The 25,719-nt window shown below is 36.6% G+C and overlaps 1 protein-coding gene across 1 annotated transcript in view; it reads left to right on the forward strand.

Moving 5' to 3' along the window:
• USH2A (usherin) overlaps window positions 1–25,719 on the forward strand; it is a 747,185-nt gene that overhangs the window by 454,338 nt on the left and 267,128 nt on the right. The window contains exon 37 of the mRNA XM_058533703.1: window positions 7,649–7,828. Within this exon, the coding sequence (XP_058389686.1) occupies window positions 7,649–7,828 (180 nt within the window). The remainder of the gene's footprint in view (window positions 1–7,648; window positions 7,829–25,719) is intronic.

Raw genomic sequence — 25,719 nt, forward strand, 5'->3', positions numbered from 1 at the left:
GACCCAGTTCTAAGGTGTGCACAGACTCCTGACCCACAGAAACTGTGAGATAAGAAATATACATTGTTTTGAGCTGCTAAATTTGTGATAATATCATTACACGGCAATAGATATCTAGTACAGGAACACGTGACTAGGTGACTCTAGCAAAGAAAGCAGGTAGAAGTCACCAGCAAAACATAACATTCTCAGCCAAATACTGTGCTCCCAGAATGGTTGCTCTTCTTTATTGGAGGATCTGTCTCAAGTACATATATCTAAGTAACTAAAAAAAAAAACTATAAACATTTCATTAAGAATTGGTGGTAGACTCCGCTCTGTGGTCAGTAATGGTTGTTGAGTTATCTACGTGATCACAGCTGAACTAAAGCCTCAGCATTTTCAGTACGTTTAAGGCTGTACTAGAACTCTGAAAGGAGACAACATCTTCTGTTAATCAATTAGCCATGTTCATGGCCAGTGTTTAGCTTGGAAGCTGGAGACCACTTTCTATGGGAGCACATTTGTCCAAATAGCTCTTAGCTGATTGAGATAACGGCAACCGTTGGTTCATTCAGAAAAATAACACTTTGTCCAAATGGGGAAAAAATAAGTCAAGGTAGAAAAAAAATCTGACTTGTGGGAATACAATATAGGTAACGAAAATAAGCCATACTTCTCCAATTTACTGCAGTCATAATAAATCTCTGAATTCACTCTTTAAATAAATATATATAATTCTTTTCTGATGTTAATAAAATGAGATCCGTTTAGGAAAATCTGACTGTGGTACATAAAGTTGATGAGAAGAAACCATGCTGCAAAGGACTTTAAAAAATGATATTTAAAATATTTGGAAGGGTAATTGTGAAACATTAGGTATACATTTAAAAACAATCAAAACAGAGCAAAACAAACAGATCCTCAGTATCTATAGAGCTGTTCTTGCTCTTGCATGAGCACAGACTCAGGGCAAATGTCTCTGAAGCATCTTTTTGGGAGCCGATGAAATATTCCATGTATTTATTCCCTGAATACAATTGTCGTTCTAGCGGAATGACCACTTTAAAGAGGAATCAAAGAAGTACAGCTTTTCCTAGATGACAACTAATTAAAAATCACATCAGAGTAATTACAATAATGATAAGAAATATAATGCATTAATAGAGCACTGTCCTTCTCAGAGGGCTAAGTGGTTCACAGGCTACTTATTTCTTTCTCTTTCAAAATGTTCTGTGGAGAAGACAGCTATGTAGGTATATATAAATATTTTCCACGTTGGCAAAAATTTAAGGCCAGGAATAGGTCCCTTGTTTGGTTTGTTTGTTTGTTTTTATTTTGTTTTGTTTTGCTGAAAAAGATTCGCCCTGAGCTAACATTTGTGCCAATATCCCTCTATTTTGCATGCGGGTCGCCGGCACAGCATGGCCACCGATGAGTGGTGTAGATCTGTGCCCAGGATCTGAACCCAGGCTGCCAAAGTGGAGCACACCGAACTTAACCACCAGGCCATGAGGCCAGCCCTGGAATAGGTCCCTTTAACCATGTGTTAACTTAAACAACTAGAACCTTTCAGATCTCTACTGAAGTGAGATCTATTAGAATAATGAGGCTTGGAGGATGTACTTACCTTTTGGGTAAAATAATTTGAATTAATAGTCTAAGAAAGAACACATAATACTAACTTAAATATTAATATGTGCTATCTAGAATGATCTAGAATTCTTAGCTCACATGAGGCCTTATTTTCCACGTTGCCCGGATCTGCAGGATGCCACTCGATGTCTTTTGATTTTGGTATTGGCAGAGTTCTCTGATAGTGAAGTGGAGCTGAACAACACTAAAATTGAGACCTCAATACAGGAAAAATATAGCATTTTCTTTTCTTTTTTTTTTTTTTGTGAGGAGATCAGCCCTGTGCTAACATCCGCCAATCTTCCTCTTTTTTTGCCGAGGAAGACGGCCCTGGGCTAACATCCGTGCCCATCCTCCTCCACTTTATATGGGACGCCGTCACAGCATGGCTTGCCAAAGCAGTGCGTCGGTGCACGCCCAGGATCCGAACCAGCGAACCCCGGGCCGCCGCAGCGGAGCGCGCGCACCCAACCGCTTGCGCCACCGGGCCGGCCCCTAGCATTTTCTTTTTTATGGCAGGAAGTGGGAAAATTAGTTAATGCCTTTTCTACCTTCGGGTGTAATTGGATTCAGAAAAAGGCTAAGTTAAAGCAGAACCAGGGCTGACACAGAAAATGCTCACAAGGTAACAAGAATCAGTTTGGTTTGTTGGCTGTCATTTCTCATTATAATCTTTGTCGAGAGAATGGATTCATGTTGTGCCATTTTCTGTTCTTGTTAGAATCTTTGTCACATGAATAAGATATCAGGATGTTAATGCCTGGCGTACAGTCTTCTGTGTGTGATGATACTGTACAACACTAGGCTGACCTTTGCAATATTAGGTATTCTGATTGGTTGTTCATTTCACCTCTTTCCTACAAGTTAATAAGGCTGTAAAAAGCAGAGGACTGAAATGGCCAGCCAGTCAAATTATAGAATATTGAAAAGGTCAGAGCAGTACAGCACAGAGGAAAAAAAAATTATGGAATATATGGTGCATTAAAATTCTTGTGACAATGATTATAACAAGAATGGGAAAGGATACCCATTTATGTTATTTCAATCTGGAGAACCCTGTAGGATGATACTCCCAGGACAGCAATCATTTACGCATCCCTGAATCATACATGGGAAAATATCTATTTATGCTGCTTTTTGCTTAAAAAATAATTATGTAGAAAATGTCTTACTATTCAACAAGCAAGAACACGCAAAGTAAGATTTTAGCCTTAGAAAATGGCATTAATGTTGTTGACATTTTAGTAGGACTTCATATTTGAAGCTGAATAAAAAGTTCTTTACAAGTGCAATCTGTTGAGTGTGAGATTTATTTTGGTCATTTCTTCCTTTAACAATTTTCTTCAAAATAAAAATGAAAAGTAGGACTGAATGAATTAACCTTTTTGAAAATCCTTTGCAATGTGGAGTATCCTGGAACAGCATCGAGGAGTTTATTTAAAATTTTACTTGATCTATACAAAATGTGTTTTTTCTTGTGACGCATGATGTCAGGCAATATACAAAGACTCTTTCCTTCCCCTGCATCCTCAGTGAAGAGAGAGAGAGAGAGAAAGAAATACTTAAATCAGAAATCTTAAAGTTATTATTCTCAGGTGTACAATAATGATTACTCATTTTTAAAATTATTTTTATGCATATTTTTAAACTCCTTATAGAACAACCATACTAAATTTTGTAGTCTGTAAGATAGATCTGTTTTAAGAGTTAGCTTTATGCTTTCTGAAGATGCATTATTTCACTAATAGAGTAAACAATTTATAGCCGCAAGCTAGACTGTAAAGGCATCATTGATAAGGATGCCAAATGTGACCTGATTATTTTTAGAAGCAGAAGAAATGAATTTTGATTATTACTTTAAGACCAGCTTGAACATGGATTAAATAACCCTAAAGTCAATAGTTCTGCATGGTTAAGAAGAATCACCAAGTAATTCGAGGGCCCTACCCTCTGATATTCTCATTCAGTAGGTCTGGGGTAGAACTCAGGTATGAGAATCTTTATGAAGTACCCTCAGGTGATTTTGATGTAGGTGGACCCTGGAACACTGGTATAGACAACCTCATTCTACACAGGGTTTAGTACAATCCCCAGTTAAAGCCCAGTGGCACAAACCCCAGCCAAAGACGGTGGGTGAGGAGAACTCCTCTTCAAGCTCATAGCACTTGGGGGCAGGGTGATAGGGAGTTGTGGTTCCAGAGCATAGCAGCTTCAATGGACATGCACCATCCACTTATACTCACAAATAGGTCAGCACTGAGGCCGACCAGACAGAAATGGTCACCAGTGATAGGAAATGCTTATCGTTTTAGCATTTTCTAGCTTGATTCTTGAGGCTGAACCAACGGCGCTGAATTTTCCAGCCCACTGAAAACAAAGTTGATGCAGAGAAAAGGGGTAAGGCACAACCCTTTCAAGAGGAGGGATCAGAGGACCTGCATTTTAAGAATTTTCCCCCAATATCTAGGAGCCCAAAATGGTAAAGTTCAAAGAAAGAGAGGGCAGGGAGAAGGAAGTGGAGGAAGAGCTGACACGGGTGGATCCTGTTTTGGTTTTGAATCCGGAGGTTTTTGAGCTTTGTTGAGGGTTGAAATCCTGTCAGGTGCTCTAGGTCTGCGAATTGAGCGTATGTCCATGGAGATGAGGGAACATTAGACTCACTCAGCAGCGTGGTTCCTGGAGATGTACAAGTTCTTTTTTGAGCTGAGCAAAATGGTTATGTAATTGCATACTTCTCATAATTATTGAGTAATTATACACTTCTTATAATTACTGAGTAATCATTGTTCTATAACTGGAACTTAATGTTACAACTAATTGTATAATTACCATGTATTAATGTTATCTGGGAAACTTAGAATAAAGTGATACTTAATATATTATTTCCCCCTGCCATGCCATTTGCAAAGCTAGCAATAGTGTTTGTTTTACAGCTAGAAATTTGCTTCAAAAACAAACAAAACCTCCCTGAGATTATAATCAGAGATGTTTACTCATTGATTTTACATTTACACCTGGTTTAAATATTGTAAAATTGTATTCTCTTGGCTTATTTTTAGAATTTTCATCGCTGTTTTGCGATTTTCAATCTTTTGTGAAATGCGCACGGTTGTATTACTTCAGAGGCAGTTGAGAATCTGCCTGGGTCTCGTAGGACAAGCTGACCTTTTTGAAGTTTTACAACTAGGCATGTGACAACAGCAGCAGTTGTCTCAGCTATAACTGAAAATGCTTCCAAGGAGCTAGATATTATGGGAACTTGAAGAGGTCTTCAAATGTGGATAACGTAAGTTTTCTTAGACATGATTAGAAAGGATTCGTATTTCATCTTAACCAGGTTTCTGGAGTGCAGGAACTGTCTTACAAATTTTGGGCGTATTGTTGTTAGCACCTATCAAAGTCTACTTCCTGCATGCAGTTGGAGCTCAAAAATCTATCAAACCAAGTTGACTAGTGGCAAAGAACCTATGAGAGCTAATATAGCATAATTCGGAAATATCTTTGCAATGCATAGTGAAATTATCAAGACTGCTTTGCAAGTTTCAGAACTTTTTGCTAATATGTGTTACACATATATAGCTGTGTTGTCTACTTCCATTTTAGGAACTTAAAACCATTCTCAAGCTGTGAATATGTCTTTATCTTGTCTTATTAAAAATGAATAGAAATTACTATTCCCATGTTTTAGCCCATAAGTACTATTTGTTCCTTTTGGAATAAACCACTCCTTTGGATGTGCCAATATCAAGTTTGGAGTAATAAATTCTTGCATGACACTAGGAATTTCTTCTGGTGATGGAAAACACTTAATTTATACCTGTGTATTTTGCAACAATAATGTTTTCAGCAGTATCCACCATCCCAAAATTATTATAAATAGTTTTTGAAAAATTTTGTATATTTTTAAAGTTTTATTTGCCTTACCCACATTTCATGGAAATGCTCATAACTAGATATGAGATCCTCTTTTGCATCATTTGATCTTTATTACTTTTAGAGTTTGAAGTATAATTTGATGTGACAATGGCTTAGTGGTAGTGGATGAAATCAGTGTTGTTTTGTTAACTGAAAAGCCCTAGAATTTTGATTAATAAGACATTGTTGGGTGGAGGAGGAGGAGAATGTAATAACTAATTGCTACTGAGAAAGTAAAATACAGAGTGTATAATTCTTAATCTCTTGCTAGTTCTAAATATTTGTCTAGAATGTTTCAGTTGTATGGGTTACAAGAAAAACAGTAACAACATTCTTAGCTGCTGTTAATGAATACCGTTGTGTACTGGATATTGTGAAGAAATGATCTCACTTACCCTTCACAGTAGCATTGCAATTTAAGTATTATCATTCTCAGTTCACAGATGAAAAACCTGAGCTTCAGAAATATTAAGTAACTTAGCAAACAGCACACTATTCAAGAATGACAAAGGATAGATTCAAATGCAAACCTCTCTGACAGCCAAATTTGTGTACTTTCCTTTGCACTATACTCTGCTACTCAACTGTGTAGAAACATATTTTTTGGAAATATTGCAACTACTAAATTTTGTTTGCTGTACAATGCAAGATAACTTTTCCTAGGTGGTCATCTTTTACTTTTTTAAACATTTAATCAATAAAGATTATATCAGTATCTGGAGACTTTGCAAATATGCTTTCTGCTTGAAGTCCAACATCGTGTGTGTTTTTTATTTGTTTGCCTATATTTGTAGAATTCGCACGGGTAAGATTAAAGATACATATAATGGAAAGTGTTCTGGCAAAAGAAGAAGGCTATTTGAAGTAAATATTACTATTCTTAGGGGTTCTTTTTTTCTGTGTTTTAAGAGTAATTATAATTAAATTTACTAAAATTAAGCAATATTTTGAAAATTTTCCTCACGTAAACTTTTCAAGAAAGCATCTAACACAGAAAGTGAAATAAATGTTACAGTATAATTTTCAGTTGTAGCCTTTTTCCTTTTTTTTTTTTTTTGGTGAGGAAGATTAGCCCTGAGCTAACATGTGTACACATCTTCCTCTATTCTATGTGGGATTCCTGCCACAGCATGGCTTGATAAGCGGTGCGTCGGTCTGCGCCCGGGATCCGAACCTGCAAACCCCGGGCCTCTGAAGCAGAGCACACAAACTTAACCACTATGCCACCAGGCTGGCCTCCCTTTTTCTTAATTTAAGTCTAATTTATAGCTCTTCTTAACCTTGAACATAACGCTGCTGCATAGGAGAGGGAGACAAAACACTGTTAATAGGCAGCAGTATTTTCCTGTATCCTGGAAACACTAAGATTTGAGAATGGTTTGCTGATGTACTGGAAGGATCGTGGTGGTGGGACCCAGTGATGGTACATTGACGGTGATTCCCTTATACAGCCAGACTGCTTCTGCATTTCCCCACAGAGCTAAAAAATAGATCTGAACAAAATGGGCACATATAACTTCCTATCCCCAGTAGCTCTTCAGGATATTCTGACCAATTCTAATTTAAAGAGGTATTAGATAGAAAGCAGTCAACTTCTCTCTCAAGCAAAATGAGCAGAAAAGACCCCAACTGATGCTAGATGAAATGTCTGACACATAATTTTGAGTATCCTATTTGTATCTAGAACCATTCTATCTGGGGGAAAAGAGTGTGATTTCTCCCCAGTCTGCACATCAAAGAAAATTCAAGGATTAAAAAACAACCCTCAAATATTTGTAAATAATCCATCAAGTAATCACTTTATATGTCCACACAGTATTTTTACTTATATGCTTGATACTTGTGATATGGCTTTATACTGTCTTAGAATATCAGCCCAGTTATTTTGATCCCTGTGATGAATAAATAGAGAGCAAAATATTAACTCACAAAATATTGTTCACAAAATAGTAAAATAAAAGTATGTACATTGATAGTAACAGATGTAATGCCTCTCAAGGTGGTGATATTATAGTTTTATTTAGTACTGTATATTTAGGAAGCCAAGAAAATATTCCAATAATAGCAAGAAAGAATCCTTAAATATACACTAATTTTAATTATTTTCTTTTTTAATCAGCAGATAATAACTATACTCTTCTGAACGGCACACAAATCATGCATAGAGGTGAAGAGACCAACCTTTGGGTGCTCATCGATGGGTTGGTTCCTTTTACTAACTATACTGTACAAATGAATGTTTCAAATAACCAAGGCAGCTTGATAAGTGATCCCATAATGATTGCAATGCCGCCAGGGGGTAAGTCTATGAACGACGTTGGCTATCTAATTTTATATAAATGCCCTAGAACTAAGTCTCCAATGAACATCTTGTTTATTGTTAGAATTAATTTTTTTTCTTTTTTTTTTTTTTTGGTCAGGAAGATTGGCCCTGAGCTAACGTCTGTGCCAATCTTCCTCTATTTTGTACATGGGATGCCGCCACAGCACGGCTTGATGAGTGGTGTGCAGGTCTGCACCCGGCATCCAAGCCTGCGAACCCCAGGCCGCTGAAGTGGAGTACGTGAACTTAACCACTATGCCATCGGGCCAGACCCTGGAATTAAATTTTTTTAGAACTGAAAGGCTCAACTGTATTCCTGGTTGTTTTGGTCATTATTGTTTTGTTTTATTGAAACTCTTGTATTGATGTTGTTTTATTGTTTTGTTAAGACTGTTTTCATCTCGCATTGTGTGTGTATGTATGTATATGGACACACACCTATCTCTTTTGCTTTTTGCATGTTAAGAAGATTGGGGAGTGTTTTTTGTTGGAGACTTCATTTAGATTCAAAATTTGTGTCTTCAATTTGAGCTTTAATTTTCTCATACAAGTGGTTCTCATTCCTGGTTTTTTGAAAAAACTAGTTTAGATGTATATCTAAATCTTTCCATTTGGTCAAAAAAAAGGCAATGTGCAGGTAATAGAATAGGAAAACTACTCGCACCACTGGAAAACACCTTTAAATTCCATGTCCTAATGATTGCAGTTCAATAGTGTCACTTTCATATGTGAAATTGATGCAATCTGGATATTTTTAAATATTTCTATGAAAAAAAATTGACCTAACTTATTCAGAATTATTATTTTGATCTGCAATCAACTCCACCCTTGTTTTAACTATCGTGGGACTAATTACTAGGAAGAAAACTTCCTCACAGATTGATATGTACAGCCCTCGAACAAAAAGTATGCTTCAAAATAATAGGAGCATGATTCTCAATTGAGTGTTCAGGAATGTGCATTTTCTAAAAATACCAAAGGAAAAGGACTCCAGGACACCCAATGTCTGTCTTGGAGCTGAGCTTCGGGAACTAGTGTGTTCTGGACGAAGGGAGAATGTCACTTAGTAATGTCTTGTTAAGAGCATTCTGCAGAGCTGGATAAATCCGTCTTCAGTCACAAAGAATGTAAGAGCAGCAAAGGCCTCTTCATTAGTGGAAAATAAGGTTAATTTGAGGTTGCATGGAACTCCTCTCCTAAGGAAAGATTCATTACCCACTGTATCATAAAATCCACTCCCTGTTATTTACCTCTTATGACGTTATAAGAATTAGTGAGTGGATGTTTACCAAAACATTTGAAACTCTACATGGCAGAAGCCACATTTTGTAAGAAAAGAATGCTTGAAAGAGACTTTGATTCTGATCAACTCAGATAGTATCATATTTCATGAACTGATAATAAAAAAGGGAATCAAATTTAGACTGGTGCTTGTTTAAGAATTGAGACCAAAACACAAAACAAAACCAAAAAAGAAACCTTGGGTTTCACATCTTCATTTTTCAATCTAACCCAATATGCTGGAAGGGATAGAAAATTGTGATGACTCTATACCTTGGTATATAGTACTTTGTATTCATATTTAGATATTAAAGAGTAATTAGTGCTTTAACAGAGATTTTTAAGTTACATAGTGACACCTTCTTAACAAGATATGTGGAATATTTAGTGAGTTATATTCATTTTTTGGCGTTCACACCAATTTAGTTTGTAATTTACAGAAATTTACATCACATTCATAAAATAAGGCTAATTTAATTTATTGTTCATGTGTTTAGGAATATAAGGTGTAATAATTTGTAATATACATGTATGTGTATTCATATAATTCAGTTAAACATAGCAAGCTCCTATTGCTAAGTCAATACATACTGCGTGAATGTATCTGTCAGTGGGTTAGTAGAGGGTTAATATTATGCAAACAGGAAGAAACTATAATATTGTTTTAGAGTGGTCCAGAAGAACTTCAGTCAACTGCTGAGGCTTATCTTCATCTCCTCTCTGTGGATGCTGATCTGTGCCGTTAGCATAATGCAGGCCCACACTCAGCACAGTGCAATCATTCACTTTGTGTACTCAGAAATCCAGAGTTGGGGACGTGGCCCTTCACCAAAAGAGGAAGCAAAATGTCTTCAATACAGACAGTGATTTGCTCAAGTTTATTACCTCCATTAGGATGTACTTTTTTTCATCATTAGATTGTTGTTGATTACAATTAGGAAACTTATAGCTTTGAAATTATCTTTTTTATGACCTTGTAGCAGTTTAAAGGTGATACCTCATTGATTAAATAGGTTTTAGTTCATGCTTCCTTTTACTTAATGATCTGAAAACATATTATCCTGATTTACACATAAAATCATGCTGAAAAGCATGTGGCATTCGCTAGAATATGTGTGTTTAAGTAGAATTAAATTAGTCCTGAGAGTTATTAAAGAAATCTTCCATGCCTTTGTCCAGTGAACTGTATTTCATACTGAAATGAATAATAAATGAACCAGTGTACGGAAGCGACCAACTTATGGGCAGAGAAGGTCCTATACGCTATTTACTTTTCCATTATATCTGGATTGTTATCATTATTGCTATTTCCTTGATTTCAATATTAGATCTCTTTTATGGTGTTGTTCAATTCCTAGTATTTTTCAATGCTGGATTATGCAAGATTTGTAATGATAATACCCTTAGTTACGTTTTCCTCTCAACGTAGTTTAAAAATATAATAATGGAAGGTTTGGGCAAAACAGAAATGCTAATTATTTTCTTTATCAAATGTTTGCTATTAAATGTGGCCTGGTAAATCTCCTTTGATCTGGCCAAGTCTTACTCATTTTTTAGGTTTCAGCTTAGAAATCAGTCCATCAGAAAGCCATCTCTTACCAACCGAGACTGAGATAGGGCCCCTTTGTATCCCAGAGTGCAATAACATTATATTGAAATTGCCTGTCTGATCTGACTGTCACAATCACAGGTTATAAGATCCTACACAGCAGGAACTGTTTTTTTATTCACATTTTTATCTTCAGTGCCTAGACCAAACCTGACACATGGTAGGTATGTAATGAATAATTGGTGAGTGAATGAATAAATAAATCAGTCAAGATAGTTTAATTACCAGTTTTAAATTGTAAGTTTATCATTGCTCAGGCCTGCTCAGGCCTTGTCTTCTACCCGAGCAACCTTATATTGTAGCCAGCTATGGAAAATGTGACCTCTTCCGTACACTATTGTCCAATGTAGAAATGCTGTGGCCATGCAGATGTAATTATGGGTCCAGACTGTAAGGAGGGCGAGAGTATTGGAGGAAAGACATATTCTCAAATTGCACGGACTCATCACTCTGATTTCTTCCCTATTATGGTTACATTTCTTGATAAGCAGAGGATAACAGACATTGGTTTACGTAGGAATTTGGAAAGGAGAGATAAGAGAACATGGTTCAAAGAATTTTACCCTGGTACATCGTCTCTTAGTTGATGGTCATGAAACATCTTATTTGATACTAGCTTTCTCTAATTTTCTGATTAAAAAAAAAAAGATCAATGTGCAGTTGTTTGTATACCAATTATGCCTCAGTAAAGCCAGAAAAAGATTTTAAAAACAAAAGTCCAACAATGTCTCATTTCAAATCCTAGTTAATTCTATCACATCTTTCTGTTTCTTTGCTGTTATAGTTGTTTAATGAAATTAATTTTATTAAAAAAATAAAACTTTTAACTTTGACTAACCCCCCAAAAAACCCCAAAATATGATTAAACAATATGATAAAAGAGTTATTTTGAAGATAGAAATTAAGGCAAGTGAGATCATGTAACCAATAGCTCGGCACATAGGTAGACAGTGGCAAATCCCAAATAGCACATTTTTTATTTGAAAAATTCATTTGAAACGTTGTTTGATCAACTGGAGGAGTTGGATTTTTTTGTTTTGTTTTTTCCAATTATGTAGCATATCCTTACCTACTTCTGTGTACTCAGGTTTCTGTATTTCTACAATTACTATATTTCAGGTTGTTTGTAATAACACAATGCTCTTATTTAGCACCGAGATACTCTTAGAAATGAAGAATATATTTAATCCTAGCTCTTGAATAGCATTGTAGTGCAAGTTCAAGAGTTCTAGGAAAAGAATTAAAAAAATAAAAACAGAATCCAAATGTTAATCCATAAATATGAAACTTTCCTATGACCTTTACCCCTTCAAGGTTGGGAGTTACTAATGGGGTTAGGATTTCAACTCTTAATGGGGCTCAGTGCATTAGTGCTTTGTATGCATGGAATTCAGCATTCAGTTTAATAAGTGGTTGACATTGGTGATGTCCCTTAATTTGCTTAAATCTAATTGGCTCTTTTATCAGTCAAACCTGTATGGATTGGCAATTGATCAGAAAGGGTCAGCCATGACTCTGCATGTAGTTAAACGATGGAACCACCAGTTAAAGTCACAGTTGCATGATAATAAGCCAAGGAAGAACAAATGAGCTTAGAGGAGGAAGGCAAAGAAGCTTAGAAGTTTTGCAGGATCTTCAAGTTCAGAACAAAGGCATTATAGAGTATATAAATTTTAAATACACTGCATTTTGCCTCCAGACTTAAACCTTTTTTTCCAGATGAACTGAAATCTTGTCTGAAACTGTCTTTGTTACATCAAAGAACTACTCAGAAAGCTAAAAGAGACAGAAGAAGCATAAAAGGGCATAGTTTAAAATGATTAGTGACAAATTCCATATTGACTCGCTAGAAACAGATTTTTTATGAAAGTTTTATATTTTTCCAAAAGGAATAATTTTATTCTATTTATCTTTTTCTGAACTGCTTTATTGTAACAGTGAAAGAACCTCAGAGCCACCTTAGTTTGTGAACTTAATCTAGTTTTCCAAGACAGTAGATAATTTGATATTTATATCTTCAAATTGATAAGAATTATTATAATCTACGAACTTCATAAAAATACTAGGTTTGAGAGATGTGTTTCTTTTTCAAAGGTGTGTTATTAGAAAATCAAAAGTGAGAAAGGCAAATGGTTGTGAGTGGTTTGATTTAGATTGTCTCTCCTTCCTTTGACCTCTCACCCCACCTAAATATCCATGAAAGGAAAGGAGTGAAATCCATTTGGAATTAACACTTATGCACATTGTAATAGCATAGATTTTGGGATCCTACAAACCCAGATTGGATTCCACCTCTTTCAGTCACTCGCTGAGTCGTTATGAGCAAATCCACAAATACATCTGAACCTCAGTTTATTCGTCTATAAAGTAGGCTTGATGATAATTTCCACCTGATAGAGGATTAAACAACACAATATATGTCACATGCTTAACACTGTGCCTGGTTTGATAAACAGTTGGTGCGTGCTACCTTCTTTGTTCTATTTTCCTACTAAGACTCTTTTTTTTGGCCTCTTGTGATATTGTGATTTGTAACAAACACACATTTGGTCTTCAGCCCTGTTTCTGGCACAGAGCTCCTAAATCCCTTGGAATTTCCGAAGTGAGGACAGCTATAATGGTGTCTTTTGTTGTGTTAATGAGGGAACTTTTGGACCTCACTTAAGGATGGGAGCTGGCTGCCAGTGGAGCCAACCATGTGATTAGAGGGTTGGAATTTTCACCACCTCCATACCTGGGAGGGGAGGAGAGAGGGGTTTGAGATTGAGTTAATCGCCAATAGCCAATGATTTAATCAATCCTGCCTATGTAAGGAAGCCTCCATAAAAACTCAAAAGGCCAGGGTTCTGAGAGCTTCTGGGTTAGTGAACATGAGGAGATTCAGAGAGAATGGCTCGCTTGGAGAGAGCCTGGAAGCTCCACACCCGTTCCCACGTACCTTGCCCTATGCATCTCCTCCATCTGGCTATTCCTGAGTTATATACTTTGTAATAAACCAGTAACTTGGTGAATAAATGAGTTTCCTGAGTCTCACGAGTTGCTCTAGCAAATTAATTGAACCCAAGGAGGGAGTCATGGGAACCTCTGATTTATAGCCAGTTGGTCAGAAGTACAGGTAACAACCTGGGCTTGTGATTGGCACTCTGAGTTGAAGGGGGTCATTGGAACCTCCAGTCAGTAGCCAGATGGTCAGAAGCACAGTTGACAACCTGCGCTTGTGATTGGCATCTGAAGTTGGCTGGTGGGGGTAGTCTTGTGGGACTGAACCCTTAACCTGTGGAATCTGATACTATTTCTGGGTAGATAGTGTCAGAATTGAGTTGAATTTTAGGACACCCAGCTGGTGTCAGAGCATTGTTTGGTTGCATGGGGGAAAACCCTGTAGGAATTGGGTGTGTAGAAACCTTTTACCTCTGAAGGCTGGAAAATGCCTTAGAGAAAGGGCAAGTGAAAATCAGAGCCTTTCACACATGCTGGGGAGATCAGGATAATCTTGTTCTGTTATATCCCTATCCCTTCTGACACTTTTGCATTGGAGTGTTGACATAAATATGCCCAGGCTAGTAGCCCTGCTAAGGGGTGGTTGTGAGGTGTGTTGAATGAAGAAGTAAGCAGGAAGGATGAGAAGTGATTTTCCTTTTGAAACAGCTTAAATATCTCCCTCCGTGACCTCTGGATCATAATTTGCAAATGATTTTTACATCAAACTCCCATTGGTTATCTTGAGATTTCAATGGGCAGAAAAGCAGCACATTTTTTCTTAATAGATCTCTCTTCTGTCCTCACACTTAGCCACTTATTAAATACAATTTTTATGATTATTTTTCATTTCCATTAAATGCATGTTGTTATTCAAAAGTAAATTCTTTCATAACTTTGTTAATGCTAGCCAAAAGAGAGGAATTTGAAACTTTTTGCTAAATACTTTTTCACCTTGTCATGATTTTCCTCAAATGTATATTTTACAAACTTAAATCTTGGAATTGAAAGTTTATTTCATTACTCAGTGAATAGGAAAGCTTAGTAGTTGTTCAGACAATGCATTTTCGAATAACTAAGTGAGATGTTTGTTTTTTAAAATGTGACATAATTTTTGCCCAATAATATTGGTAAAATCACTGATTTTTCATAGATTGAGTCACTGAATTAATTTCCATTTAGATTTTAAAAGACTGAAATGCTTTTTCAATTATCTATTACTGTGTAGCAAACCTCCCCAAAACTTAGCAATGTAATACAACCAGTCTTTATTATTTCTGTTGATTGTAGGAGTCATCAGTTTTGGAAAATGCAACTAACTTTACTGGTAGCCACAAAATTTTGCCTTGAACTAGAGTAGTTGACTATCCATCTTGCTATGTTACAGAATAAATGGAAATTTTAAATTAATCTATCCTGTCAATTAAGGGTAGGTAGGCAAAGAGAGTGCCTACTATGTATCAGAAGGAAAAATAGAAAAGAAGCAGAATGATGGTCTACCCTTGGGAGCAGCCTACTCTAGTAGGAGAGGTGGGACAATGCTATCAGATTCTTTTCTTAGGCTGTTACAATAGCTCTGACTTAAAAAAAACAAAAGAAAAAGAAATCATTGATTATATCCCTTCAATCGATTAGGAAGTGAGTCTGAGATTTTTGGCATGATTTGCTCAGTGAACTCATTTTTCTCCTTCAGTTATTGAAGGAAAGAACTGAATTTTCTCTTCTTTTTTCTCATCTCAACCGAAATCCCTTTCTGAGACCTAAGAGGATGGGACTGTGGGTCTTGCTATGTACCAACCATAGGGAGAATGGTATCATTTTATGACAGGATCGCTAAGAGAATTAGAAGCTCAAAAAGCAAGGATAGACCTAAAAACAAAAAAATTAAGAATTACAAATGCAAATTCTGTTTTATTTTACACCTTCCTCGTTCATTGTGACACTGAGAACTAGAAAATGTTTCTGTTTTTCAAAATGTATTTAGTACAATGTCAAGATGCTACTTTTTTGTTTTTTATGAAATTAATAGTTCTAAAGAATGTAAAGTTTGCTTGCAGTGCGCAAATATAGATCCCATCAGCATGTGTCTTCAGTTTTTCATCTGCTCTCAATCTACCTTCATTTATTTGCAAGACGTAATTGAAACGTCAGCGTGCGGGTAGCCATGAGATATCTTAAAAAATGGAAAGAATGCAAAAGAATGGAAGTAAAAAAAAATGAACTATAGGTTAGAAATTGAAATAAACAATAGGCTAGGATGGTATATTACCTTCTTCAGAGGATAGAAGGAAAGATGAAATTAACTGCCTTTTATAATGTAAAAGCCACAATAAAGATATAGGATTGTGAGGAGTGGCGTTCTTTAAAACAACAGCATTCTACCCCATAAACAGATGGTTTGTCTCTAGTTTCAGTATATTAAAAGCTACACGATTTATATTGCATCCGGTTCCTATGAATCTTTAGAATAGTTGTGCATAGTGCTTTACTTCTGTGTATGTCTTCCAAATGTGCTGCTATTTTTTCCCCTGGAAAAATCAACTCATTGAAAGTAATAAGGTAGGAGGATTCAAGAAATAAAAAGCATTTAAATTCTTAATAAAATAGAGTACTTTTGAAAACACATACCAGGACATTTAGTTTAACCTGTACTTTCTCCCAAGAATGTTATGAGAACAAAACCAAAGCATTTATAACCGTCTTAAACATGCTCTCAAATCCTTTTATGAAAAATCTTACCTTTACCTTAGAATTGATAGTTTACCCCGCTCTGTGTGTGCGTGTGTTTTTTTGTAAAATTACATTACGTAAGCCAAAGAGAAGGATAAATTTCTGTTTCATAATTTGTGAAATTTTCCTCACTTTTCGTATTCACCATCTTGACAATGAACTTCCTACTTATAAAAACACTTTAGACAGGAACTAACTTGTGAGCCTTGGAGAAGATGGAAGGGTACTTTGAAGTATGCTTACCATGGCCTCCACAAGCCTCCAGCAAAGGACTGCCAGCTTCCCACATTTGCATGCTCTCTTGTGATTTGTATAGAATTGCACACACACACACACACACACACACACAATTAAGTGCTATCTTTAGAGCATCCTGGGGCAAAAGAGAGAGAGAGCCCCCCCCAAAAATTTTTTTAATCACATTTTTTCTACTTTACCAGGGGAGAGGGGTGGGAAGTATTATTCCTTTAAGTTCCATTGATATTAAAAAATCATATCTTTAAAAAGAATAAGTACAATTCCCTTTTCTGTTTTTTATCTTGGAATAAAGGTTTGTCTATAACTTTAAGGTTAAAAAAAAATCATGTCTGTCTGACTGGCTCTGCAGTTTGAAAGCAACTTGAAGTTTTATTTGAATTCTTATAGTGCCCTAAAGAATTTTTGCTTTATTTTTTAAAATTAATATCTTATTCTTTTCTTTTTTCCTTTGTTATCATAGACTCTATACCTGACTTGCATAAAATTCTATGAGCATTTACCTTTCTGTATAAATACTTTTATAAATTGAGACAAGTTCTTAATCCATCTTAGGTACTTAAAGGCCATATTTCCAATCTCTTTTCATTAGGAACTTCAAGAAAATTCTTGTATCTCTATAAACGAGTATAGATCACACAGTGTCAAAAGGTTCTAGAGTCCTGTAAAAACTTAATGAGGAGTAGATTGTGTCAACAGTGGCCAAATTCACTACAGCCACTATGATAATCATGTTTATTAATTAATTGGAACAAATGAAACCAGAAATGTGAGGGTATCTACTGCATACTTTATGAGAGCAATCCTTCTCTTCACACTTCGATGGTCATTTTGGAACTTATACTGTCTTCCATTTTTATTTAAATGTTTTGTATATATGTACCATGCTTATCTCTTAGAGTATAATGGTGAGGACGGAGTGAACGGATGAATGGTGGCAGATAGAGGAGTTGTAGTTGAACTCTTTCTTGCTCTTCCTTCCTTCCTTCCTCCCTTCCTCCCTTCCCTCCTTTCTCTCTTCCTCCCTTTCTTTCCAGATCCCTCTCACCATTTACCTTGGCTCTGGGCACATAGTAGGAAATTAGTAATGCTTACTATCCTGCCCCAAGGGAGTGAGAGCAGCCTTGTGTTATTTTTGCACTCAACATGCCTTCGCCTTTACCACTCTTTCTTTTGATTACAGTGTTCCAATTTCCCTCTGGGCACTCTGGACTCTCCCATGCTCAGAACACGTGCTGTGTATGGAATTGACTCTATCACCAGGTCTGGCCAATGAGAAAGTCATATTCGCCTGGCCACAGTGAATTTTTTCGGGAATTACAGATATTCTGGTCAGAGCCAATGAGATGCAGTAAACCAGTATAGCCCACAGAGGCATATGTCATGCCCTGGGTTTCAATCTGGGATTCAGTGAATCTGCTGCCAGTCATATTGCCCCTCAAAGACTCTGGGAATGTAGCTCACATGGGAGAAAACAGCATAGGTCTGAGAGGGGAGGTAGAGTGGAGTCTGGTGACATCATTTGATCCCTTGAATCCAGCTCTGCCTAAAACCAACTCTTTTCCTGGATTTTTCTATTACAGCAGCTAACCCCTTTCAGTATGTAAGCCCATATGTGTTGGGTTTTCTGCCACTTGAAAACAAAAGCATTTAAACCACAAGATGCTTGAGAGAAAGGAAAAAAAGTAGATAGCGTTTAGAGAAGCTTCGTAACTTCAAACACCAAACTGCAGCAGCTTAACATATGTGTTGGCTTTTGTTTGAGCTTTCATACATGGAAACCACAGGAAGCAAATCTGACATGAAATGAAATAATAATGACTAAGATTATGAGATTGCCGACCCCATTCTGAAGATACCACTTCATTTGGCAATCTTATGAGATACTTCTTCTCTTTTTTCACTGAGCTCTAGGACTCTTGCCCTAATTAGCTATTTGGTCTGATTTAAGTCGCTTTATTTGACTATGATGCAGGTTTCTTATGTCTCAAATGGTAGACTTGAACTAGATCAGGGGTTCCCACAGTGGGATCCTAGACTAGGAGCATCAGCATTACCTGGGAATTTGTTCAAAATGCAGACTCTGGAGCCCCACCCCCAACCTACTGAATCAGAAATTCTGAGGGTGGCATCAAGCAATCTATATTTCATGCCCCCAGGTTATCTGGATGCATGTCCAAGTTTGCATCCAGATTTGCATCCAAACAACAGAACTAGATTATCTTTAAAATACCTTCAAAGAAAAAATATGTGATCTTGTCTATGACTCTGTGCCACACTTATAATTGAGACACAGAGTTACTGAAGGAAAAATGGGTGAAACAGACCTCTAAACTCAACTTGTCTTTGATTATAGAAGCTCTATTCTCAAGGCCATTGGCCTTACCAATGTCAGGGAGCCCGCATGTTTCTCACAGTCTCCCTGAATGGGGCAGGAAGAGAGACCATGGATAACCAATTCCAGATGTCGAGTCCTATCTGTGGCAGCAGAAAGCAACAGGCATGATACTTTACGCACTGAGGAACACTAATCGGCCCTACTGTGAAGATGCTGTCAGCTAAATTTCCTCTGCTCTCCAATTCCTTCACAGAACATCTGTTATAAGGAACTCCACGTAACTAAAACCTGAGTCTATTTCCCCGGGGGGAAGTTTTCTTTAACCACTGTCTCGTGGCTGCTCCTCCTCTGTGGGGTTTTGAAATGTGTTTCTTCAAGTCAGTGATGTCTTTATCCTGGATTCCAGGGTTTGCTGGTTATTCGACCTCGTAGTTAAGATTGTTTTCCTTCAAGGAGTTCACAAATACGACTCCACAGAGTAGGCTGACATGGCTTCCAGTTGCCTAGGGAACAATTAAGATCATGTAATCATTTATTTGATAAAAATAGATTTCTTTGCTGTAGTGATAAGTCACTTAGCACTTACCAGGTGCAGGTAGGGTTTAGCATATATTACCTCATTTAATTCTCACCAACTCTATGAGGAAAGTGTTATTACCATCCCTATTTACACATGTGTAAGCTGAGGAAAAGAGATTGACTTGCAACTAGTTTGTTAAGGTCGTGCAACTAGTAAATGGCAGAGACCATATTCAAACCTAGAGACCGGCTAGAGAAGCCTGGTTCTGAGCCACTACACTCTACTGCTTATTTGAAGCCCCTTTCACTGAACACTCATATCCCCTCTTAGCAGAGATAGCACAGGTTTCTAGGACCCATTAGTCAACAGGAGTCTGAAGATGTGGCTTGACTCTACAGTTGTGTCACATATAGTTTCAAGGGTATTGTTTGCTCGAAATGTGTGGTGTTCAAAACCTGTTGTCAAGGAACTCAAGCACTGTCCCCAGTCAGCCACGTGACCTATACACTTAAAGTTTACAATCTAATGAGAGAGAAATAATTCAGTTAAAACAGATATTTTTACAGCCTTACAAAGAAGCATGAAGCAGAAGCAATATTATGTAGTCCACACTCTGTGTGTAGACGGCAAAAATCAACCAGTTGGACCATCCTTTGCCAGCATGGATATAAGTACTTACTTGCCCACCAAGTCTTTTGACCAACTTCTTTCATATTTGCCTATGACTTTCTATCTAGGATAAGCTCTAATTAGATGAAGAAAATGTTAAAATAACCTCATGTTTATTTATTTAGGAGAAAAGACAACTTTTCTGAAAATATTTCTTTTTCTGAACTTTTTGCTCTTCAGGGACGTGAATTGTAATTTACACTTCTTTCTTCGGCTTATAATAGAAAATTTGAGTTTTCTGACCTGCATTGCTGTTGCAGAGGTGTGGGACAGAAAATCTCATTAAAACTTGTTCAAATATATTTACCCAAAACATTAGTGTGTAACAGTGGTGTTATTATCACTAATAGTAAGTTGTCCTCTCTTTTGGCCTATATTAAAATTGAATTCTTTGTGTTAATGTTATATCCCAAGGGAAATGAATAGATGTAATCTTCTGATTGCACATAATTTGCTCTCTTGTAAAGAGATATTTAATTTGTCTAATAATGTTAATTTTAGAGAATTTTTAAAAACTTCATTAAAATAGAGAGCAAGGAAGCCTATATTTGTAAAAAGAAATGAATGAATGAATGAATCTTTTTCTCCCTCTGCTAAAACAATTTTCCATGAACAGAATAAAAACAAGATACTCGGGGGCCAGCCCTGATGGTCTAGTGGTTAAAGTTCCAGGCTCTCTGCCTCAGTGGCCCAGGTTAGTTTCCTGGTTGCAGAACCACACCACCCATTTGTCAGTAGCCATGCTGTGGTAGTGTCCCACATAGAAGAACCAGAAGGACTTACAACTAGGATATACAACCATGCACTGGGGCTTTGGGGAGAAGAGAAAAAAAAGAGGAAGATTGGCAACAGATTCAGATCTCAGGGCAAATCCTTCCCTACGAAGGAAAAAAAACACAACAGTCAGATGAGGACACTTATTCACAAGTGGAATATTGGAGAACCCAGGAGTGTGAACAATGTGAGTATGTAGGGAAATTGTTCCCTGGAATGGTCACAGCAATGACCATCTGTGTCCTAAAAGCCATCAGAAAGGAGGAGCACTTTCCTCATCATAGTCTGAGGTTGAGGGTGTGACCACACAAAAAAGATTTGAATCTTGTTGACGTGGTTGACTCTATAAATCAAGTAAGCACGTTTCTTAAATTGTGCATTTGTTGAGCACATAGACTGCAGTGTCTGTCAAACTGTCTGAATTTTAACTTCATCATCACCCACCATCCCTAGTATTTTCATTCACTGATTGTGTGACCTCAGGAAAGTTAATTCCTCTCCAGGCCTCAATTCGTTCATCTGAAAACAGATGTCATAATCCCATAACCATCCTCAATGGGTTTTGGTAAGGGACAAAGGATGTGCACACACTGAGGAGATCAGCTAGCACATAAATAGGTGCTCGACTATTTGTTTAAAGAATATAAACCATGATATATAATAAGCACAAAATATACATAAACTCTCGCTTTTGGGGTTGAAAATTCAACCAACTCCCAAACATGTAAATTTTCATTTTCCTTGATGATTCTAACAACTGAATCTTAACACTAAATGTAAGGAAACAGCAGACTGGTTGTGGTATATTAAATTATAAGTGAGGACTAATTTGAGGATCAAAGATGCTCTTTGGGAGATATCACTTGACTGGTAGGAAAAGCATTAGCTGTCTCTCCGTGTCTCATGTATTTGTACTCTCTGTCTTGGAAATATCCTTCCCCACAGTTTCAGAATCTTGATGTTTAATTTAACACAAGATCTTTGAGAAGCACAACAGGGGGTTGTTCTTGGTCATTCTGGCATTGAGGAAATTGAAATGTACATGTTTTTTCTCGTTTATCAAAGACGGGCAAGAATCTAAACTGACATTTTATATCAAATGAATTATGAACTGTGTACTTTGTACCTAAGGGAACAACAACTAAATTAGAGTTTGGGATAGAGAAAGAGAGAGAGACAAAAATAGGTTTTCAATAAAACATACAGTAATTTCTGTTACTGTGTCTGATGGTACCATGGCCAGATACAGTTTTATTGTAGCACTAGCGAATGGATGCAGTCTACTCTGAAATCTGTAAGATTTAAATATATTTGAGAGATTTTCTCAGAAAGCAGGAAAATAGTAGTAACTACCTCACAAGGTTGGCACTGAGAGAAGTAAGTGTGATAATGCTTGCAAAGAATATAACACAATACCGGACACACAATAATTGTATATTACATGCAAAGTTATATCTTCCCCCATTGGTGAGAAGATTGGGTAGCAACAAATTAATGGCTACTGATTCCTGAAGTACAGGAAGCATTTTGATTAACCTTTTAAGTGAAGGAGGATCCTATCACATTTATACAATATACCCAATAATTCTTTTTTAAATTACTAATTGAAGATTCTTGGGAATTGGGAGTGATCCATGCTTTCTTCTTCTGGGCAAAGCTATGTTTTGATTACCATGCTATTCTTCAAAAATAGGTATTCTAATTTGTGCTACATATAAATTAAAGAAGGGCTATTAATATTAATACATTTGTGTTTAACTTTCTGAATTCCCCCAGGTTCATAAACCTAAAACTGACAAAATGCCTTGGTATTAATCCCACATTCTTTCTGAATGTCAATGCTACACCGGATAGCAATTGTGTGGCTAAATTACTAGAAACAAATACCTATCACTAATATTCTGATTACATATTTTCTTTACATAGATTTAATTACATAGTTATTAATCCTTATTGTGGCCAAATATCATTTTTTTAATTCTCACATTTTAATTTTAATGTTACTACTCAGGAACTGAATCAATTCTTAGAAGTCTTTCAGAATTTTTTATCCTGCTGATGATTATTGTTTTATTCTCCTTAATAGAGAATGTGAAATTAATGGCCTGTTAAGGTAAGGCATGGTCCATATATAATCCGAGTGTTTTAAGACTAGATCTAGTCATTATTTGAGTAATTAATTAATTAACTTGAATATTAGATGCAATCTCATTGTTAAGATGACTTTTATAACCAATCCTCTCTGGTTCCTCCCTCATTAGATGAATAAAATTTTGTCAGCTATTCAAAGATCACATGATTTCTTGGTTTTTGGTTCTATTCCAGAATAGTAGATTCAGTGGCACTGTAAGAAAACTCCAATTGTAAAATATAATAGTTTATTTTCTAAGTTAACTAAGTCTTTTTTAAAAATATTGTTCTTATGAGACACATTCAACAAGGGGATATTTAGTACACTTTCTAAAGAGAGTGCCTTTGACCTAGCCTGAATTCACTCATTGTTAAAATTGTTTATTAACCTTGCTAAGCATATCTATCTTTAATTTCACAAAGGTGAAATTCTTTAGAGAATTATTTTAAATGAAGTGAATAAACAGTATTTTAACTAAAAACAGGATAGAACTTGATCCACTAATATTTTTGTTGTATATATTTTAAATTTATTTTCCAATTAAAGATACACTCTATACAAAGAGCTCACGTAATCAGATTCTAAAGAAAAAATAATTTATGTTGCTTAGACACTAATTTGGATGAATATAATGGTATTAAAAATAATAGGGATACTAAGAAATTCTCTTAGGAATACTAAGAGGAATTCAAATGTCAAAAGCAAGAGCTTAAATAGAATGTCTAAATCTAGGAATCTCTGTGAAGAAAAGGGATAAAATTTGGTTGGTAGTTTAAGATGTAACAGAAAAAAAAATTCTTCCAGGCATTATGACCACCAACTTCAGGGCCTCTAATTAGTCTGACAAAGTGACAGTTTCACATGCTAGTTGAACAAATAAAGTATCTAATGAAATTCAAAATCCCTATTTTTCTCTGAGCACAATGAGCTATATCGTTCACAGCTTTGGGGTATTTCAAAATTAACAGAGGATGACTTCAGTCTGTCTGATGTTTCCTGGTTAACAAATTCACTGAAACTGTCTTGCAGAGTAATTTTAAGCAACTCTTTAATCTTAAACCACAAAGAGAGGTGGAGGTGGAGGTATGTTGCCTTGGTCCGAGGGATGCTAATGTGAAGTGGAATCTCTTATTTCTCAAAATGGTCAATAGCAATTAGTATTCAGTGGTGTCTTTTTATTCTGCTGCCCTTGACCCACCTCTGCCACCCCTTCCTCTGTTACTCCTATCATAAACTGTAACTGGGGAGATCCTTGCTTCTTTCCCATTCCAATTAAAGCTTTCGTAGTGAACAGGGCGACAATTTTTCATTTCGGAAAGAACAATTACTAGAGCTAGGTGAGATCTGCCAATTGGGTTTCATAGAACTTTTGACAAATATTTGCACCAATTAGGGCAATGTAGGCTCACACCAGTGAAATGTTGGTGAAATTTTGGGTTCCCCTCAGAAATGTAGACCCAAATGAGTCAATGAAAGACCAAAAACAAATGCTGTACTATCTTCAGGTTTTATTCCATAACATACTCCAAAATATTTTATTTTGTCACTGAGCTGAGAGGTAAATGAAGGATTTCTTACAAAATTTTTTATTTTATGCACGTGCTTTCTTCCTAGGCAAGGCTTTTGTCCTAAATACTCCTCTACCATTGACAACAACTTTGAGAAAATATCATCATTTCTTTGGCTTGGGTCCATAAAGCCTGTAGCCCTTGTTATGCATCTTGTTTCTCTATTTTTCTGTGGAGACCTTTCTGGCAGCTCTCAAAGCCAAAGGTGCCTTGACAAGTAAGAGAGAAAACTGATAGATAGATGGAGAGACTGAGACAGGCTAAGACAGACAGACAATGTTTTCAAACCTCTACTCCCAAATAAATCTCCTCAAGATTTAAATGACAGAATTACTAAAAACACAAACAAACAAAATCCTTCAAAAATGTCTTTCTTCCTGTTAAGCTTCCTAGCCACAAGATTTCTTCAAAATCAGTATCCAGACTCTGAGTTGGTTCTTTAGGCTCCTTTGAGGCAGATGGGGAAAAAGTAGGGAAAGGAGGCTAGCCACTCTCTGTGCCTGTGAGGAGGAGCAAGATTCTGGCTTGATCAAGTCATCGTAAAAGGCATTGCTTAAAATAACAGTTAGGAGTTTGGGTTTTGGAGACAAAATTGCTGGATTCATACAGCAGCTCAACCACTTATCAGCTATGTGGTCTTGCGCAAGTCACTTACCTTATCTGCTGTACTCTGAATGTTTGTGTCCCTTCAAAATTCATATATTGAAACCTAATGGCCAATGTGATGGTATTAGGAAGTAGAGCCTTTGGAAGGTCATTAGGTCACGAGGCTGGAGCCCTCATGAATGAGATTAGAGCCCTTACAAAAGAGGGCCAAGAGAGCTCCCCTGATCCCTTCCACCATGTGAGGACCCAGCGAGACAGTGCCATCCATGAACTAGGAAGTGGGCTCTCACCAGACACCGAATCTGCTGGCTCCATGATCTTGGACTTCCCAGCCTCCAGAACAGTGAGAAATAAATTTCTGTTGTTTATAAGCTACCCAGTTTATAATATTTTGTTATAACATCCCA

The sequence above is a fragment of the Diceros bicornis genome, chromosome 38 (assembly GCF_020826845.1).
Source record: "Diceros bicornis minor isolate mBicDic1 chromosome 38, mDicBic1.mat.cur, whole genome shotgun sequence".
Taxonomy (NCBI): Eukaryota; Metazoa; Chordata; class Mammalia; order Perissodactyla; family Rhinocerotidae; genus Diceros; species Diceros bicornis.